The sequence below is a fragment of the Staurois parvus genome, unplaced genomic scaffold, assembly GCF_062004578.1.
Source record: "Staurois parvus isolate SC_StPar_1 unplaced genomic scaffold, SC_StPar_1.0 ptg000191l, whole genome shotgun sequence".
NCBI lineage: Eukaryota > Metazoa > Chordata > Amphibia > Anura > Ranidae > Staurois > Staurois parvus.
In genome coordinates, this window is record NW_028317987.1 from 1,680,102 (window position 1) to 1,701,866 (window position 21,765).

Here is a 21,765-nt window from a genome sequence, read left to right on the forward strand (position 1 = left end):
GCTGTTCCACAGGAAAGCTTCCTTGTTAGTAGTAATGTTGGGACTCTCTCCTGTACTGGGGTCTCCCCTGAACTCTCCTGCTTCTCAGGGCCAATGACCTTCCAAACTCGTCCCCAATGAAGTAAGAAAATCCGATATAGTGTGAAACCTTTTATTGTTAAAATATAAAGACTTGGATCTACTCACATCTGTAGATGTTTTCACAGCATTAGTTCCACTACAGCATGGGTGTACTGCATGTGTGGATATATCCGGGTGCACCAAGATGGCGTCGACGCCGGATATGACGTCATTGCGCTGCCGCTCGAGCTCCTCCTACTGGTGTATCCCTGACTGATAGATGTCCTCTGTCATCTCACACAGACCTGTCAGAGCAGCACTCATGCTTTCCATAGCTAATTCTGGCATCTCCAGCTGTTCTCTAATAGCTCTGGTCTCGGTATTTAGCAACCCCATGTCCTTAGAGGTCCTCTCCAGTATATCATCAATAATGTTTGTGTCATTATTTATCATGAGTGTTATTCCCCATCCCGTGTAGGTAGGGAACCATGACCACACCTTATCACCCATCCCGTGTAGGTAGGGAACCATGACCACACCTTATTCCCCATCCCGTGTAGGTAGGGAACCATGACCACACCTTATCACCCATCCCGTGTAGGTAGGGAACCATGACCACACCTTATTCCCCATCCCGTGTAGGTAGGGAACCATGACCACACCTTATCACCCATCCAGTGTAGGTAGGGAACCATGACCACACCTTATCACCCATCCCGTGTAGGTAGGGAACCATGACCACACCTTATCACCCATCCCATGTAGGTAGGGAACCATGACCACACCTTATCACCCATCCCCTGTAGGTAGGGAACCATGACCACACCTTATTCCCCATCCCGTGTAGGTAGGGAACCATGACCACACCTTATCACCCAGCCAGTGCCATTAGTACAGTGTCAGTATATAGAATGTATCACTGATCTCTGTATTCCTGCCACTAGTGACATCACATAGTGTCAGGGTCAGTAAGCCCCTCCCAGCCAGGGTCAGCTGGCGTTAGATTGGCCGCACACTGTCGCACTCACGCTATAGGTCGCTGATCACCGCCATTACTAGTATAGTGTTTGTACGGATCAATATATTGATCATGAACAGAACTATACTAGTGCCGGCTTTGTATAGTGTCCCCAATACTCAGTGTTAGCCGGATCGGCCCGGTCACTGCCAGCACTAGTGTTCAGCCCCTCCACTGTTCTTCACAGAAGATTTGTACCAATTGTGGGCCAAGGCAATTTATACACCACAATACATGGCGACACCCAAATTCAGCTCTTGTCACACAATTCACATGGAACTCTATCACCGTTTATGAATGTAAAACTTATTGGGCCGAACCCTCAACATGGACATTACAGAAAAGAATGAATTGCAGTCATATTGGTCCGCAGACCCGATTCATCGTATGTCCGTGTTCTCTGCTGGTACATATATGTCCAACATGGACCAGCAATGTACTGGAACGTCGCTGGACTTGGAGTGGTTATACCGGGAGGATGCTTGCAGCTACAGCCATCATTCTAGTGCTGGTTTATTAGCTGGTGGTCGGCTTTCATGTAAAAGTAATCCTAGTGGCCAATTAGCTGCAGAATTGTTTTTACGATCATTTTACATGATTTCCTATAGCAGCAAATCTGATGAGATGAATGAAGTGGGTGTAAAGTGGAAGCAGTGGATCTGCAGGGAGCAGCATCTTGAGCACAAAGCACTTTATGTTGTGGATGGATTTGCACACGGTTCAGTTTCCTTCATTTATTGATAAACCCCATAAGACCAATGAAGTGGGTGTAAAGTGGAAGCAGTGGATGTGCAGAGAATAGGATTTGGAGCCCCGAGCTCTTTATCTCTGAATGTCTCCACATATTTGTAGTGTATTTGTGATGATTTCTGTGCACACACAATAGGACAGCGCTGTGACACATAATGCTCTTCTAGATGACAGGGAATCCTTCCCTTTGTTACAGCAGCAGTCCGCTAGAAGGTTTTTGTAGGTTTGGAGTTGTTACACATAGCGCGGGTTTTATCCATTTATAGTGATGACATCATTGCCCAAATCTGGGGGTCACCAGCCATTTCCACCCTTTACTCCCAGCTGGGGGGCTTTGTATCCATATACCAGATGTTCTACAGGACTAAATCTGCCATCAATGTTACTGCAAAATCAAAGGGGCCAAAACCCCTCCCCCGAGGAGTCATATATTTCTGTCCCCCTTGGTGGAAGTGGAGGTGACCCCTCTATAAGGATCTACAGTCCATACACACCCAGCACAAGGCCGGGGTCACACTACCAGACGCTTCTCGGGGCTGCAGTTCCTCTGAGCTCCACAAGGTGGGGATCTCACTTCTACCCAGACAGGAAGTCTCTATGGAAGACAGGAAGTGATGTCAGGTACAGACAGGAAGTGATGTCAGGTACAGACAGGAAGTGATGTCAGGTACACTCAGGACGTTCTAGGGAAAGGTGAGTCAGGAGGAAGCAGAGAGGAGACATTCCTGGATCTGGCAGCACAGGAGGTAATACGTAGATGAACCCCTTCAGGGGGAGGAGTTGATGATAATATATTTGCTCCCAAAGCTGGCCTACATGGTTCAGTTTTATCGTTCAGCCAGCGGGATGAGCATAAAAACTGAAGCGATTCCCCCATCCACACATTGGAGGTGGATGGGGGAATCCTCCCCGCTGCACTCTTGTATTCTGACAATGGGGGGACTCCTCCGCTCTCAGAATACACGGATCAGCACTGAAGCTATTGGTTGGCTGCAGCCGCTGGGGGAGTGGCTTTTATCCGGCAGTGGCCACACATGGATGGAAATGTAAGAGATCCATGCTGAACCAGCTGAATTTCCATGGATCTATGGTCACCTTCAGTGACTTCCTCCCCTCCCCCTCATCTCCTTCATGATGGAAGTCATGCTGAGATCATCTCCCATTGGCTGAGCAATATTCTCATTTGTCTCTCAGCTCCTTCTTGCTATTCCTCGTCCTGCCTGTTGTTTCCTTGGATTGATTTTCTGTGTAGTGACCCCGGCTTGGTCTCTTGGATGCGCTCGTCTGTTGCTTGCCCTGACCTTTCTCCTGATTCCTGGATCTCCTCCTCATCTCTCCTCCATATCCTCTTACACAGCTTTTCTCCACACCTGCAGTGACCCTGGGGGGAGGAAACTTGGCACCAGCACGCCGCCAAATCCATCCCCACCATTAGGGGCTCTGGAGACAATTGTCTGCTATTTACACTCCGTTCCTCCGCACGTCACCTGATCACATGACAGCTTACTTCCACAGATTCCGGACAGATTTCTGGATGGTAAAGGTCAAAGGTCACTCTTCAGTTTAGGAGAGGTAGGACGCACCCAGGAACAAGGATTTGGTTTGCATGGGAGCCTCATATAGAGGACCCCTCAAATCTCCTCATCCAAATGTCCCTCCATCCAGAGTCTATATGTCCTATGACATCACACTGACCTCACAGCTCTTCCTCCCAATGTCCCTCCATCCAGAGTCTATCTGTCATAGGATTCTCTGACTCTGGATGGAGGGGCATTGGGAGGAGGAGCTGTGAGGTCAGTGTGATGTCATAGGACATATATATTAACCAAAATTATTGGTAGTTGTGATTTATACACAGCATGTTTGTTACAATGAATGTTTTATTATATCTTTCAGAGTGGAATCCTCGGGGATGATAATATTGATGTTAAAGAAGAGTATAAAGAGGAGGATGAGGAGTATGGAGTGATGGAGGAGTTTTCAGAAGGACACAAGGATATGATGGAGCCACCTAATACCAGGAACCCACCAGAGAGATGTCCCCGTCCTCTGTATTCCCGGGATTCCACACAGGAAGGTCACACCATCCCTCACCATCATCAGGTAGATGAGGAACAATCACTGATAGTATCATTAGGATCTGTACATTATCTGCATTGTTACCATTGATGTCATTTTTATTATATATTCAGAGAGGAAACCTGAGAGATCCTAAAGGTGAGGTTAAAGAAGAGATAAAAGAGGAGGAAGATGAGGATGGCGGGATGGAGGAGTCAGAGCTTCTAAAGGGACACAAAGATCTGTACCAGGACACCATGGTGGAGTCATCCAGCTACAGGAACCCACCAGAGAGATGTCCCCGTCCTCTGTATTCCCGGGATTCCACACAGGAAGGTCACACCATCCCTCACCATCATCAGGTAGATGATGACAATTATTGGTAGTTGTGATTTATACACAGCATGTTTGTTACAATGAATGTTTTATTATATCTTTCAGAGTGGAATCCTCGGGGATGATAATATTGATGTTAAAGAAGAGTATAAAGAGGAGGATGAGGAGTATGGAGTGATGGAGGAGTTTTCAGAAGGACACAAGGATACGATGGAGCCACCTAATACCAGGAACCCACCAGAGAGATGTCCCCGTCCTCTGTATTCCCGGGATTCCACACAGGAAGATCACACCATCCCTCACTATTACAAGGTTGGTGGGATGGAGAATCTAGAACATGGACTCATAGAGACAATGTGTGGATTTTTTATGTGACCTTATATCTTACAGATGATATTCTCTCTCATTTCCTTGATTTAGAGTGGAGATCCAATCGATATAGAATTTGAGGTGAAAGCAGAAGAAGAAGAGGCGTATGTGAGGGATGATCAGCAGTCTATGGAGGAGGATGGAATAACGGGGACATTTATAGAGGAGGACACTCCTACAGAGATCAGCACAGGTGGGTCATGAACACTAAATCCATTCCTCCACCCATACTGCTCACTGATTGGTCCAGAGTAGGGCGGGGACTGGGTGATATCAGCCTGTAATCCCCTGGTCACTTTCCTGAGCTGTGTTCCCCGTCCTGTATTCCTGGATTTCTCTCGGATAATCTTCCTTCTCTGTGCTGCAGACACAATTTATGTATCTAGACTGGATTTATGGAGGTTCTGGGGTTCAGCTGGCAGCAAAATGTTGATTTTTCCTATAAGCATTGCATAATGTAGGCACCCAGGACATGTGACTGGGGTCTCCTGCCTTGTGCCTGACTCCTCCAGGGGACCTTCTCTGTTATCTGCTGGCTGTGCCGGGTGGAGGGATATGTCTGTAGTGTCTCAGACCCAAGTCACTGAGTGCAGTCTCAGGAGATGGGAGGCAGCGGTGTGGGACCTACATAGTTACATAGTTAGTCTGGCTGAAAAAAGACATTCCATCTAGTTGTACCATTAAAAATAAAAGTTATAATCCGACACCCACAGCTGATCCACCAGAAGGCAAAAACCCAGCAAAGCACGATCCAATCTGCTCCTGCAGGGGAAAAAGTTCCTTCCTGATCCCCTGAGAGGCAATCGGATATTCCCTGGATCAACTTTCCCTATAAATGTTATATCCAGTTATATTCTGTGTATCCAAGAAAGAATCCAGGACTTTCCTACAGCAACCCCCCCTTATGTATTGTACATGGAGATCATATCCCCCCCTTATGTATTATACATGGAGATCATATCCCCCCTTATGTATTATACATGGAGATCATATCCCCCCTTATGTATTATACATGGAGATCATATCCCCCTTATGTATTATACATGGTGATCATATCCCCCCTTATGTATTATACATGGAGATCATATCCCCCCTTATGTATGTATTATACATGGAGATCATATCCCCCCTTATGTATTATACATGGAGATCATATTCCCCCTTATGTATTATACATGGAGATCATATCCCCCCTTATGTATTATACATGGTGATCATATCCCCCCTTATGTATTATACATGGTGATCATATCCCCCCTTATGTATTCTACATGGAGATCATATCCCCCTTATGTATTATACATGGAGATCATATCCCCCTTATGTATTATACATGGAGATCATATCCCCCCTTATGTATTATACATGGAGATCATATCCCCCCTTATGTATTATACATGGAGATCATATCCCCCCTTATGTATTATACATGGAGATCATATCCCCCCTTATGTATTATACATGGTGATCATATCCCCCCTTATGTATTATACATGGAGATCATATCCCCCTTATGTATTATACATGGAGATCATATCCCCCCTTATGTATTATACATGGAGATCATATCCCCCCTTATGTATTATACATGGAGATCATATCCCCCTTATGTATTATACATGGAGATCATATCCCCCCCTTATGTATTATACATGGAGATCATATCCCCCCTTATGTATTATACATGGAGATCATATCCCCCCTTATGTATTATACATGGAGATCATATCCCCCTTATGTATTATACATGGAGATCATATCCCCTCTTATGTATGTATTATACATGGAGATCATATCCCCCCTTATGTATTATACATGGAGATCATATTCCCCCTTATGTATTATACATGGAGATCATATCCCCCCCTTATGTATTATACATGGAGATCATATCCCCCCCTTATGTATTATACATGGAGATCATATTCCCCTTATGTATTATACATGGAGATCATATCCCCCCTTATGTATTATACATGGAGATCATATCCCCCCTTATGTATTATACATGGAGATCATATCCCCCCTTATGTATTATACATGGTGATCATATCCCCCCTTATGTATTATACATGGTGATCATATCCCCCCTTATGTATTCTACATGGAGATCATATCCCCCTTATGTATTATACATGGAGATCATATCCCCCTTATGTATTATACATGGAGATCATATCCCCCCTTATGTATTATACATGGAGATCATATCCCCCCTTATGTATTATACATGGAGATCATATCCCCCCTTATGTATTATACATGGAGATCATATCCCCCCTTATGTATTATACATGGAGATCATATCCCCCTTATGTATTATACATGGAGATCATATCCCCCCTTATGTATTATACATGGAGATCATATCCCCCTTATGTATTATACATGGAGATCATATCCCCCCCTTATGTATTATACATGGAGATCATATCCCCCTTATGTATTATACATGGAGATCATATCCCCCCTTATGTATTATACATGGAGATCATATCCCCCCTTAATCTCCTCTTCTCAGTAGAGAATACATTCGGTTCCTCTAATCTTTCCTCATAGCTGATCTCCTCCATGCCTCGTATCAGTTTGGTTGCCCTTCTCTGTACTTCCTCCAGTTTCCCAATGTTCTTTTTGTGAATTGGAGCCCAAAACTGAACTGCATATTCCATTTGAGGTCTTACTAATGATTTGTACCCGGGAGGAGGGGGGGGGGGTGATATCTCTCTCTGGAGTCTATACCTGTCCTAATACAAGAGAGGATTTTGCTCACTTAGAAACCGCAGCTTGGCATTGCTGCCGTTATTAAGCTTGTGATCTACTAGAACCCCCAGATCCTTCTCCACCATTGACCCCCCCAGATCCTTCTCCACCATGGACCCCCCCAGATCCTTCTCTACCACTGACCCCTACCCCTCCAGATCCTTCTCCACAATTGCCCCCCAGATCCTTCTCCACCATTGACCCTCCCAAATCCTTTTCCACCATTGACCTCCCCATCTTTCTCCACCATTGTCCCCCAGATCCTTCTCCACCATTGACCCCAACAGATCCTGCTCCACCATTGACTCCTCCAGGTCCTTCTCCACCATTGACCCCCCCAGATCCTTCTCCACCATTGACCCCCCAAGATCCTTCTCCACCATTGACTCCCCCCAGATCCTTCACCATTGACCCCTCCAGATCCTTCTCCACCATTGACTCCCCCCAGATCCTTCACCATTGACCCCCCCAGATCCTTCTCCACCATTGACCCCCCAGATCTTTCTCCACCATTGACCCCTTCAGATCCTTCTCCACCATTGACTCCGCCAGATCCTTTTCCACCATTGACTCCCCCAGATTCTTCTCCAACATTGACCCCCCCAGATCCTTCTCCACCATTGACCCCCCAGTTGTACCCCCCTAGTATGTATGGTGCATGCATATTCTTAGCCCCCAAGTGCAGAGCCTTACATTTATCACCATTAGCCCTCATTGGCCCCATAGTCCCCCAATTACACAGAGCATTGAGGTCGGCTTGTAAGTTGGAGACATCCTGTAAGGACGTTATTCCCCGGCACAGCTTGGTGTCATCTGCAAAGACTGGAATGGGGTTTATAATCTCACACCCCATATTGTTTATATATATATTAATAAGTAAGGGTCCCAACACTGAACCCTGGGGTACCCCACTAATAACACTGACCCTTGGGGTACACCTCTAATAACACTGAACCTTGGGGTACCCCACTAATAACACTGAACCCTGGGGTACCCCACTAATAACACTGAACCTTGGGGTACCCCACTAATAACACTGAACCCTGGGGTACCCCACTAATGACACTCAACCTTGGGGTACCCCACTAATAACACTGAACCTTGGGGTACCCCACTAATAACACTGAACCATAGGGTACCTCACTAATAACACTGAACCTTGGGGTACCCCACTAATAACACTGAACCATAGGGTACCCCACTAATAACACTGAACCTTGGGGTACCCCACTAATAACACTGAACCTTGGGGTACCCCACTAATAACACTGAACCATAGGGTACCTCACTAATAACACTGAACCTTGGGGTACCTCACTAATAACACTGAACCATAGGGTACCCCACTAATAACACTGGACCTTGGGGTATCCCACTAATAACACTGAACCTTAGGGTACACCACTGATTACACTTACCCTTGGGGTACACCACTAATAACATTGAACATTGGGGTACACCAATGTTGACACTGAACCTTGGGGTACCCCACTAATAACACTGAACCTTGGGTTACCCCACTAATAACACTGAACCTTGGGATACCCCACTAATAACATTGAACTTTGGGGTACACCACTGACACCCCTAGACCATTCAGAGTATGAATCATTAACCACTACTCTCTGAATATGATCTTTCAGCCAGTTTTCTATCCATTTACATTCAGCTTTTTCCATCCCGTAGACTTTACCTTACAGAGCCGTGTGTGGGAAACTGTGTCCAAGTATACCACGTCCACCACCACCCCTCTGTCTAAGTATACCACACCCCCCACCACCCCTCTGTCCAATTATACCGCATCCACAGCCCCCCCTCTGTCCAAGTTTACCACGTCCACCGCCACCCTTTTGTCCACATATACTGCATCCACAGCCAACCCTCTGTCCAAGTATACTGCATCCACCACCACCCCTCTGTCCAAGTATACCACATCCGCTGACACCCCTCTGCCTAAGTATACCACATCTGCTGCCACTACTTTGTCCATGTATACCATGTCCTCCACCACCCCTCTGTCCAAGTATACCACATTCACCTCCACCCCTCTGTCCAAGTAAACCATGTCTACAGCCACTCCTCTCTCCAATTATAACATGTCCACCACCACCCCTCTGTCCAAGTATATCACGTCCACCGCCACCCCTCTGTCCAAGTATACCACGTCCACCGCCACCCCTCTGTCCAAGTATACCACGTCGACAGTCACCCCTCTGTCCAAGTATACCACATCCACCGCCACCCCTCTGTCCAAGTATACCACATCCACAGCCACTCCTCTGTCCAAATATAACATGTCCACCACCACCCCTCTGTCCAAGTATATCACGTCCACCGCCACCCCTCTGTCCAAGTATATCACATCCACAGTCACCCCTCTGTCCAAGTATACCATGCCCACCGCCACCCCTCTGTCCAAGTATACCACATCCACCGCCACCCCTCTGTCCAAGTATACCACATCCACAGCCACTCCTCTGTCCAAGTATACCACGTTCACAACCACCCCTGTGTCCAAGTATATCACATCCACAGCCATTCCTCTGTCCAAGTATACCACGTTCACAGCAACTCCTCTGTCCAATTATACCACGTTCACCGCCACCCCTCTGTCCAAGTATACCACTTTCGCTGCCAATCCTCTGTCCAAGTATACCACATCCCCTGCCACCCCTCTGTCTAAGTATACCACGTCCACAGTCATCCCTCTTTCCAAGTATATCACAGCCACCACCACCCCTCTGTCCAAGGATTTGCTCACCTCCAACCTAACCTGTTTCAGGATAGTTTAATACCAGCTCACCTCTACATGTTGTCTACAGTAAACATTCCACTGATTTCAGAATACTAATACCGTGAGTCCTTACCCTTATACTATATAACTTGTACATTACATACTCCTGACCCCTGCACTATATACTCTATATTGTACATTACATACTCCTGACCCCTGCACTATATACTCTATGTTGTACATTACATACTCCTGACCCCTGCACTATATACTCTATATAGTACATTACATACTCCTGACCCCTGCACTATATACTCTATGTTGTACATTACATACTCCTGACCCCTGCACTATATACTCTATGTTGTACATTACATCCTCCTGACCACTGCACTATATACTCTATGTTGTACATTACATACTCCTGACCCCTGCACTATATACTCTATGTTGTACATTACATACTCCTGACCCCTGCACTATATACTCTATGCTGTACATTACATACTCCTGACCCCTGCACTATATACTCTATGTTGTACATTCCATAGTCCTGACTTCTGCTCTCCACCCTCCCCCCACTGCTATATATACACATAATATGGATTCTCTTTGGTTACACTCAATTCCTCCCAGCTGGACATTTTATATCGGATGATGTGATTGGAGCACAGACTTTTACATGGTGATAATAATGTGATAACATCCTCCAACTTTGGACCCTTAAACAGAAAGTGATAATGAGGGAGGAGTCAATACCCCAATGATGGTGGTCTTCAGGATCAGTCCAGTCTTCATCTTGGTTGTTCTCCCCCCATCCTCACTCTCTGACCTCTGGTGGGGCTCAGCCCCGCTGTTCTTCATGACTAAATCATGGACTAAATAAGGAAGTGCAGTACTTCTTGTGTTGGGAAGATGGCGATGAGTGATAGAGGGGGTGGGGACCCTCGTCCTATAATCCCCTCATCACTGTCCCTCCTATAAAAGACAGTTCTGGTTGTTTCCTCACTCTCTGACTAAGGTCCATGAATAAAGAAATGACCTGGTAGGAGATCAGAGGAGCCATTTCCTAGTTCCCTTGAGGGTGGAATTGTAAGCTCCTCAGAGACCAAGCTGCCTGATGTGGGCGGAGTCCTGGTTTGGGGGAACCAATCAGCTCCTGTCTAGTAATCCTCTTTGTCTTTGTATTTTAGTCCATGGCCGGGAGATGAGGAAAACCTCAGAGGATTGTCTCACTTTGTCTCCAGACTGGAAAGTAGAAGATGAGGACATCACACAGTATAGTCCAGGAGAAAACCCGGCTCCCTCCAATGTCCATCCGGCACCACCCAGTGTAGATGGACCATCGGATTCCTCGTATCCTGAGGAACCTCAGACTGTGTGGGACCGGCCCGGCCTTCTAACAGGGAAGAGGTTTCCCTGTACTGAGTGCGGGAAGGGATTCCATTATAAATCCCACCTTAATAGGCATAAAAGATCTCACACGGGGGAGAAGTCACATTCTTGTTCTGAGTGCGGGAAATGGTTTTCACATAAGTCAAATCTTAACACACATCAGAGATCTCACACAGGGGAGAAGCCGTATTCCTGTCCTGAGTGCGGGAAGGGTTTCTGTTCTAAATCCAAACTTAATGTGCATAAAAGATCTCACATAGGAGAGAAGCCATATTCCTGTCCTGAGTGCGGGAAATGTTTTTCACAGACGTCCAATCTTTACAGACATCTGAGATTTCACACGGGGGAGAAGAAGTATTCTTGTACTGAGTGTGGAAAATATTTTTCACAGAATTCCAGTCTTTACAGACATCTGAGATTTCACACAGGGGAGAAGAAGTATTTCTGTCCTGAGTGTGGGAAAAGGTTTTTAGACAAGTCCCATCTTTACACACATCAGAGATCTCACACAGGGGAGAAGCCGTATTCCTGTCCTGAGTGCGAGAAATGTTTTTCAGTGAAATCCAGTCTTTACAAACATCAGAGATCTCATACGGGGGAGAAGCCGTATTCCTGTCCTGATTGCAGGAAATGTTTTTCACGGAAGTGCAGTCTTTTCAGACATCAGAGATTTCATACGGGGGAGAAGCCATATTCCTGTCCTGAGTGCGGCCAATGTTTTTCACAGAAGTACGGTCTTTCGAAACATCAGAGATCTCACATGGATCTCACATATTCCTGTCCTGAGTGAGGGAAATGTTCCTCACTGAAGTCCTGTCTTCCTGTACATCAGGGGTCCCACACTACCCTGGAGGTGTTTTAGTGTCCTGAGTGCGGGAAATGTCTTCTAGATGAATGTTGCTGGACATCCCAGCTCTCATGTGGGGAAGAAGCACACCCTGATATACACCTCAGATATACTCCATGGCTGATCTTCATCATGGAAGAAACAGTTGATAAGGAGATGAGAGGCCCCCAAAGACATGGATGAAGTGCAGTAAATGTCGGGGTGCAGAGTGGTCAGTAGATCCTGGAAATGAAGGACACAACTTCAGCCCTTCTTGGGTGTCGGAGTTGCGTTTCCTGATAATGATATAGCGGGTTACAGAGCTAGAAGCCGGGAGAGCCCAGATCTCGTTATCGGGGAACTTTACACAGACAACAAGAACTTCTGAAGTTGATGTCCTTCATTTCAAGGCTCTACAGAACAGTGGTGACCCCGAAGCGTCTCTCTGTCTTCAGTCCATCCTTCTCCCATCCCCCAACAGGAGGGAAGGAGAACTCCGCCCCAAACTAGGGGGGAACTTTCCTCTCATTATTTCCCTTGGCTTCTGTGTGGGTTTGGGTGGTTGGAGGAGTGCGGCACGAGAGGGAACACAGCTTGTTGTTCTATGTCTACATATGGGGTCTGGGTAGAGGGGATCCACCGGAAAATATTTCTACTCTTTGATTTTGTGCAAATTGTTTCTGTTTTCACTTTGAAGGGTGATATTATGTGTGGTTTGTGAAAGGGATTGGCCCAATAGATACCGCCCCACTTAGAGAATAGATGAACTACTATGACCAGCATTCATTCAGCCAAGTCACATGTTGGGATCTTTTCTACAATACTTTGTTATAATAATGGAACACATTGTGTATTGTACACCAATAATAATGACTCCGCCCCCACATTCCACACAAGGGATCTTCCTGACCAATCCGATTCCTTCCTTTGTTATTTCCTGATTCTATGATTACAATCTTGTTAGAAGTAAAACTATAATAAAGAATTTATTGAGTGAAAAGAATTGTGTGTGTCGGGGCCATGATGTGGATCTTTGGGGCCCAAACATTTCTCACAGGGGACACTTTACAAGGGACACTTTACAACTCAGTACAGTACATGTACATGCTTAAATTTACTAAAATAATTGTATTTCCATGTTCTGTGGACTGTGGGAGACCAGATATAGTGAATGCGGGGTCCGGGGAGAGCGGATATAGTGAATGCGGGGTCCGGGGAGAGCGGATATAGTGAATGCGGGGTCCGGGGAGAGCGGATATAGCGAATGTGGGGTCCAGGGAGAGTGGATACAGTGAATGCGGGGTCCGGGGAGAGTGGATATAGTGAATGCGGGGTCCGGGGAGAGTGGATATAGTGAATGCGGGTTCCGGGGAGAGCGGATATAGTGAATTCAGGGTACCGGGAGAGCTATATAGTGAATGCAGGGTCTGGGGAGAGCGGATATAGTGAATGCGGGGTCCGGGGAGAGCGGATATAGTGAATGCAGGATAAGGAGAGAGTGGATATAGTGAGTGCGAGGTCTGGGGAGAGCGGATATAGTGAATGCGGGGTCTGGGGAGAGCGGATATAGTGAATGCGGGGTCTGGGGAGAGCGGATATAGTGAATGCGGGATAAGGAGAGAGTGGATATAGTGAGTGCGAGGTCTGGGGAGAGCGGATATAGTGAATGCGGGGTCTGGGGAGAGCGGATATAGTGAATGCGGGGTCTGGGGAGAGCGGATATAGTGAATGCGGGGTCTGGGGAGAGCGGATATAGTGAATGCGGGATAAGGAGAGAGTGGATATAGTGAGTGCGAGGTCCGGGGAGAGCGGATATAGGGAGTGAGGGGTCCAGAGAGAGCAGATAGAGTGAATGCGGGGTCTGGGGAGAGCGGATATAGTGAATGCGGGGTCCGGGGAGACCAGATATAGTGAATGTTGGGTCCGGGGAGAGGGGATATAGTGAATGCAGGGTAAGGAAAGCACAGATATAGGGAGTGAGGGGTCCGGGGAGAGCGGATATAGTGAATGCGGGGTCCGGGAAGAGCGGATATAGGGAGTGAGGGGTCCGGGGAGAGCGGATATAGTGAATGCGGGGTCTGGGGAGAGCGGATATAGTGAATGCAGGGTCCGGGGAGAGCGGATATAGTGAATGCAGGGTCCGGGGAGAGCATTCATTATATCCCCTCACTATATCTGCTCTCCCCGGACCCCGCATTCACTATATCCTCTCTCCCCGGACCCCGCATTCACTATAACTGGTCTCCCCAGACCCTGCATTCACTATATCCGCTCTCCCTGGACCCTGCATTCTCCCTGGACCCCGCATTCACTATATCTGTTCTCCTGGGACCCCGCATTCACTATATCCGCTCTGCCTGGACCCTGCATATACTATATCTGCTCTCCCCAGACCCCTCACTCCCTATATCCGCGCTCTCCTTACCCCGCATTCACTATATCCGCTCTCTCCTTACCCCGCATTCACTATATCCCCTCTCCCTGGACCCCACATTCACTATATTTACTATATCCATTCTCCTGGGACCCCGCATTCACTATATCTGTTGTCCTGGGACCCCGCATTCACTATATCCACTCTGCCTGGACCCCACATTCACTATATCCTCTCTCCCCGGACCCCTCACTCCGTATATCCATGCTCTCCTTACCCCGCATTCACTATATCCGCTCTCCCTGGACCCCACATTCACTATATCCGCTCTCCCCGGACCTCACATTCACTATACCCGCTCTCCCCGGACCCCTCACTCCCTATATCCACGCTCTATAATAGAAAGACTTTAAAATGTCCATCATTGTAAATCCGTCAGCCATGTTGTCCAGCAATGCAGATCAGCATCAATCATGATGACAACTCCAGAGAATACATATGATCCATTATTGCACTGACCATGAATGACGACTTCTGGTCCCTATACGCTAAATGTAAAAGAGGGGCACGGTCTCCAGGGTGATGTCATTATCCAAATATGAGCGTGTGACTCTTTTTGGTTAGTGATGTCATGCTATCTGCGCCCCTTTACTTACATGGTTGGGGACTCCTGACTGGGGCCGGGTGACATCACTGGTAGCCATCCGCTGGTTTCTTACCACCAATGACAGGAAGGAAGGTGTTCTGTCTAGAAGTGGTAGACATACAGCTACTATATATCAGCAAATAGTCCGCCATTTGGACAAAGAACAGAACAGGAAAAGTTCAGTCCGTACTTCGATGCCGGCTGTAGAAGCTGTAGATTGACATTGAATGAAGTCTTGTAGGATGATTGGGAATGGTCTCTCCTCCTGGGAGGATGTTATTCATCATCCCTCTACTCATACACACCATTCGGGTTATGATGACCATACACTGATTGAATGTGGCTGATTGACCAGGAACCAACCCAACTCCTCTCTGCTAATCCCTTCATTGGCTGCCACTCTGCCAACAAATTCAATTCAAAATACTAACTTACAAAGCCATCCACAGCTTAGCCCCCACCTACATCACTAACCCAGTCTCAAAATACCAACCAAATTGTTCTCTTTGTTCCTCCCAAGACCTCCTACTCTCTAGCTTCTTTGTCACCTCCTCCCATGCTCATCTCCAGGACTTTTCCAAAGGCTCTCCCATACTATGGATCTCCCTACCCCAATCTGTCTATCTCCTACTCTGTCCACTTTTAGATGATCCCTGAGAACCCTTCTGTGACGGAGGAAAGGCAGGAAAGAACACACAGAGTGGATGGCAGACGCACAAAGCTTTATTGAGACAAACAGACGGCAGTCCTTTAATACGTTGGGTGACAGAGAGGGTGGATTTGCCACTAAAGGGTAACGAGGGGGCCCCACCCACTTATAGTCCACTAGGAGAGCCAAGGGGGTGTCCCTGTAACAGGGGCAGTCTGACACAGGAAAGGGGTGCGAGGAGTCACCACCGCAACAGTTCAGGTAACACAGGGGGGAAGCAGGTATTCACGGATCCAACAGGGTGCCTGGTCTCCCAGGGGTAGAAGCAGAACGCAGGTACCTGTGGAGTCCGGATCAGGCAGGTGGCCTCTGGCTCTGGCAGATGGGCTGTGTTAGTCTCTCCCCCTTCTGTGGGGCCTCTGGCAAAAAGCAGGCAGGCTGGGATAGTCTCTCCCCCTTCTGTGGGGTCTCTCACAATCGCAGGTAGGCTTTCTCTGGTTGTCTCTTCCCTCCTGTGGGGTCTCCGTGAAGCTGGGATAGGCTTGCAGAGTCTATTCACAAGGGTCTCACCGAAGCTTGAGATCCCTTGCAGACTACACACCAGAATGAATAGGAGCTCCCAACATCCACCTCTTAAACTGCTGCAGGACACTCCCCGGTCGCCTTGGCAACCGGGAGGGGGAAGGGAACACTAGACCCCAGGGAGAATCAGGCTGGTGACAGGGACATCCTGGGGCCAGGGATGATGTCTGCATAGATGAAAAGCAGGTTGGGAGGTGTGCAGAGAGCTCCCAGCCAGCTGGCCAGGAGGGAGGGGGCCCAGAGTAATTTGATTTGGCCATTTGGCCTAGTGACACGGGACAATTGGAACAATACAGAGCAGGACACTGAGGGCATGAGATACAAGGCATTAATAAGGGGATTAATAATTGGCATGCTCCCATACCGTGACACTCCTCCCCCCTCCTTTTCACAAGTGCCGATAAGGGGGACCCACCCGGGTTCCCTGGAAGGCACTTGTGGGGCCTAGCTACTGTGGGTCTGTGCTGGCTTCCCCGCCTGTAACGAATGGTAAAGTTGTAGGGCTGGAGGGCCAGGCTCCACCTAAGGAGGCGCCCATTGTCCCCAGACACCCGGTTCAGCCATGTGAGGGGGTTGTGGTCGGTGACGATGGTGAACTCCCGGCCGTACAGGTAGGGCTGTAGCTTCTTCAGGGCCCAGACTATGGCCAAACACTCCTTCTCCACTGTAGCATAGGCAACTTCCCGGTCCAGTAGTTTGCGGCTGAGGAAGGCAACGGGGTGTTCTTCCCCAGCCTCGTTGACTTGGCTGAGGACAGCCCCTAGGCCATAGGTGGAGGCGTCTGTCTGCACGAGATAGCGTCTGTTGTGGTCAGGGGCTGCCAGGATGGAGTTGCTCGCCAGGACGGATTTGAGGGCATGGAAGGCGGATTCACAGGATGGGTCCATATCACCATCCGGGGACTGTTCTTCCGGGTCAGGTCGGTCAGGGGCTGGGCCATGGAGCTGAAATTAGGTACAAATTTACGATAATAGCCGGCAGTGCCGAGGAATGCCATCACTTGCTTCTTGGTCTGGGGAGTGGGCCAGTCATAAATGGCCTGAACCTTGGCTGGCTCAGGTTTCAGTGTCCCCCCCCTACTCGGTGCCCGAGGTACTGTACCTCCGCCATTCCCAACTGGCACTTGTCTGGTCTCAGTGTCATCCCGGCCCTGCAGATGCGGTCTAGGATGGCCCCCACGTGGGCCAGGTGCTCCTCCCACGTGTCGCTAAAGATAGCTATGTCATCTAGGTAAGCGTACGCGAACTCTTGGCATCCCTCCAGTAGCTGGTCCACGACCCGTTGAAAGGTGGCAGGGGCGTTTTTCATGCCGAAGGGCATGACGAGGAATTCATACAGGCTGAACGGGGTAATGAAGGCGGAGCGCTCAACGCCCTCTTTTGTAAGAGTGATTTGCCAATAGCCCTTGCTGAGGTCTAGGGTGCTAACGTAGCGGGCTCCGGCCAGACGGTTCAGCAGGTCGTCTATGCGGGGCATGGGGTAGGCATCACTGACAGTGTAGTCATTCAACCTCCGGTAATCCACGCAAATGCGGGTGGTCCCATTCTTCTTTGGCACGAGCACCACCGGGGAGGCCCAAGGACTGCGGGAGGGTCGGATGATACCCAGCTGGAGCATCTCGGAGAGTTCTGCCCGAATGGCTGCCTTCACGGATTCGGGGACTCGGTATGGAGCCTGCTGGATGGGTTTCTGACTGTGGGTCTCCACGTGGTGGAGGGCTAACCCAGTGCGGCCTGGGGTGGCTGAGAAGGCGACGGCCCGGTCCGCTATCACGGCCCGCATCTGGGCCATCTGGCGGGGGTTCAGCCGAGCCCCCGTGGGAATCTGATCTAGGGGAGTGGTGACCTTGGTGGCTTGCAGGAGATCGGGCAGGGCTCCCTCATCTGCTCCGCCCGTGGAGGCGGGGCAGACAGCGAGCACTGGCAGAGCCCGGTCATGGTACTCTTTCAACATGTTGATGCAGACCGTGCGCTGTTGGCAGTTGCGGGAGTCGAGACCAATGACGTAACTAGTCTCATCTATCTTGCGGAGGACCTTGTAGGGTCCTTCCCAGATGTGCTGGAGTTTGTTCTGGGGGTTGGGGACGATCTTGAGCACCTGCTGCCCTTCAGTGAACTCGCGGCCGCGTGCCTTGCGGTCGTACCAGACCTTCTGACGTGTCTGGGCTGCCTGGAGGTGGCTGTGGGCCATGGTGGCCAGGCGGGTCAGCCTTTCCCGTAGCTTGAGAACATAGGGAATGACGGGGGTACCTGTGTCCTTTATCTGCCCTTCCCAATGTTCCCGGAGCAAGGATAGGGGACCGCGGACCTTCCGCCCGTACAGGAGGTCGAAGGGGGAGAACCCCGTTGACTCTTGCGGTACCTCCTGATATGCAAACAGCAGGTGTGGAAGGAGCTTCTCCCAGTCCACCTCCCCATCAACGAAGGACCTCAGCATGCTCTTCAGTGTGCCATTGAAGCGCTCGCAGAGGCCATTGGTTTGGGGGTGATAAAGAGTGGTCCGGATCGCCCGTACCCCGCAGGTGCGCCAGAGGGATTGGACCACCTCGGACATGAACTGGGTACCCTGGTCTGTTAGGATCTCGCTGGGGAAACCCACCCGGGAGAAAACGGTGACTAGGGCCTCGGCTACTTTGGGGGCGGAGATGCTGGACAGGGGGACAGCCTCGGGGTAGCGGATGGCATAATCCACTACCGTGAGGATGTACCGCTTGCGGCCTTACTGGGCCGGGCCAGGGGCCCCAGGATGTCTACAGCTACCCGCTGAAAGGGCTCGTCAATGATGGGTAAGGGGCCTTGGGGTGGTCCCCTGGGCGTCCCCTCCTGACAGATGTCATAGGTCTGACAGAAGTGGGCTACGTCCTGGGTAATACCTGGCCAGTAGAAGGCTTGGGTCAGCCGCAGCCCCGTTTTCCTCTTACCCAGGTGGCCAGCTACTGGAATGTCGTGTGCTATCTGGAGTAGCGAGAACCGGAACCGTCTGGGCACTATCAGTTGTGTGGGGCTAGCAGAGGGTTGACCCAGGCGGCTTGGGCCTACTGTGCAGTACAACAACCCCTGCTCCCACCAAAGCTGGCCCCCATCCCCCTCCTGCCACCTTCCGGCAGCCCGGGTCCTAAACTTAGCCAAGGTTGGGTCTGTGGCTACTCCCGCTTAAAGGTCTCCCGATCCCAGGTCAGGGGAAGGTCTGCGTCAGGTAGGGGTTCGCTCACCGAGTGCATGCTGGGGAAAGGTCCCATGGTGGCTTCATCTGGAGGAGGACCTCGACCTGCTTGGCACCGGGTCACCGCCCTGACGTACTGGCATCGTAGCTACCCTAGGTCATTGCCGAGTAGGATATCCCCCGGGAGGCCACCCATGATGCCGATCTGGCACTGTTGCTCCCCGAACCCATAGTCGAGGCGCACGGATGCCCTGGGGATGTGATGTCTGGCTCCTCCCGCCAGCTCGATGGCGAATCCAGGGCCAGGTTGGATGGCTTCCGGCCGGATCACTCGGGGATCAGCGATGGTCAGGAAGGCCCCTGTATCCCGAAAACCGGTGGCCGGTTGCCCGTCTACCCGCACGGCCTGCAGGTGGCGTTGTTTCTGGGTGGAGTATGAAGCCCCCGGGGGGGTGGACACTGTAAACCCCCCAGGGTTGGTTGGCGTCTGGGGGGCTCATCCATTCGCTGGGAGGCGGGGGCAGTGGTTCTTCTGCTGGATGGAGTTCCAGGTAGTGAACCGGACGGGTAAAGCGCCGGCTTCGAGAGGTGGGGCAGTTGGCTTGGAGGTGCCCTGGCTGGTTGCATCCGTAGCAGCGGTGCTTCATGGGGGGCCCTGCGAACTGGGCTCTGGGGGGTGGCCCTGCGGGATTGGCAGTGGTAGGTGGGGGGCCCGTTTTGGCAGAGGTGGTGGGGGGCAGGGCCCTTGACGGCTCAGGGGACTGCCGTTTCCAGTGTGGCTTGATGGCCAGAATCTCATCAGCCAGGGCAGCCGCCTTTGCAAGGGTGGTAGGGGCTTTCTCTCTTACCCATCCGTGCACCTCCGCCGGGCATTGGTTGTAGAATTGCTCCTTCAGAAATGCTTGAATGATTTCTTCTGCGGTGCCACCTCCAACAGGACTGTGACATCTTGTGCGCATACATCCTATAGGACGGTTCCACATGGCAGGGAAGGTCACGGAAGCGCGCCCGGTGCACTTCTGGGGTCACCGCATAATATTCCAACACAGTCTGTTTGACCCGGGCATAATCCCGGCCATCCACATAGTCCAGAGTGCGGTAGGCCGCAGCTGCACCCCCTTCGAGCAGACCCACGAGGTGCCGTATCCAATCCGTGCTTGGCACCTCCATGAGCTGGAACTGCTGCTCAAAGTCCTGAAAGAACCTCTACATCCTCGGCGGCTTTTGTGAAGGGTTTAAAGTCCTTGCGGCTGACCCGGGGAGGGGTGTATCCCGCGGACCTGGGGCTGGATGGGCAGCTTAGGTCACGGTGGCTCCCTTGGCTCTCTCCTTCATGCGCCCTCCGGATAGCCTCTCGCTTGTCCTCTGCTGTGGCGTCTGACCCCAGGAGGGCCATCTCTTCCTCCACCCGAGTAAGCCAGGGGCTCTTGGGCCCAGGATCCTTGCGTGCTGGGGAGGCTGGGGTTGATCTGCTTTTTCCTGGGGCGTCTTTGGGGTCTGCCTCCTCAATGGCGGTGATCAGATCATCTTTGGCTAGGCCCCTCCAGGAAAGGGCCAGCTCCTCAGACCTCTCCTGCAGACATGCCACAGTCCACTTCCTGTATTCGCTGGGCCGGGCCTGTTCCTGCATCTGCTGGCTTTCGCTGTCTGCCATCTCCTCAGTGTCCTGATCCCACCGCTGCCAACCAGTATGTAACGGAGGGAAGGCAGGACAGAACACACAGAGTGGATGGCAGACGCACAAAGCTTTATTGAGACAAACAGACGGCAGTCCTTCAATACGTTGGGTGGCAGAGAGGGTGGATTTGCCACTAAAGGGTAACGAGGGGGCCCCACCCACTTTAGTCCACTAGGAGAGCCAAGGGGGTGTCCCTGTAACAGGGGTAGTCCGACACAGGAGAGGGGTGCCTGGAGTCACCACCGCAACAGTTCAGGTAACACAGGGGGGAAGCAGGTACTCACGGATCCAACAGGGTGCCTGGTCTCCCAGGGGTAGAAGCAGAACGCAGGTACCTGTGGAGTCCGGATCAGGCGGGTGGCCTCTGG

The 21,765-nt window shown here is 50.3% G+C and overlaps 1 protein-coding gene across 1 annotated transcript in view; it reads left to right on the top strand.

The window, feature by feature from the left end:
* Positions 1 to 21,765, top strand: part of LOC149461839 (uncharacterized) — a 108,145-nt gene that overhangs the window by 24,624 nt on the left and 61,756 nt on the right. The window contains exon 4 of the mRNA XM_089677717.1: positions 12,048 to 12,086. Coding sequence (XP_089533843.1) covers positions 12,048 to 12,086 — 39 coding nt within the window. The remainder of the gene's footprint in view (positions 1 to 12,047; positions 12,087 to 21,765) is intronic.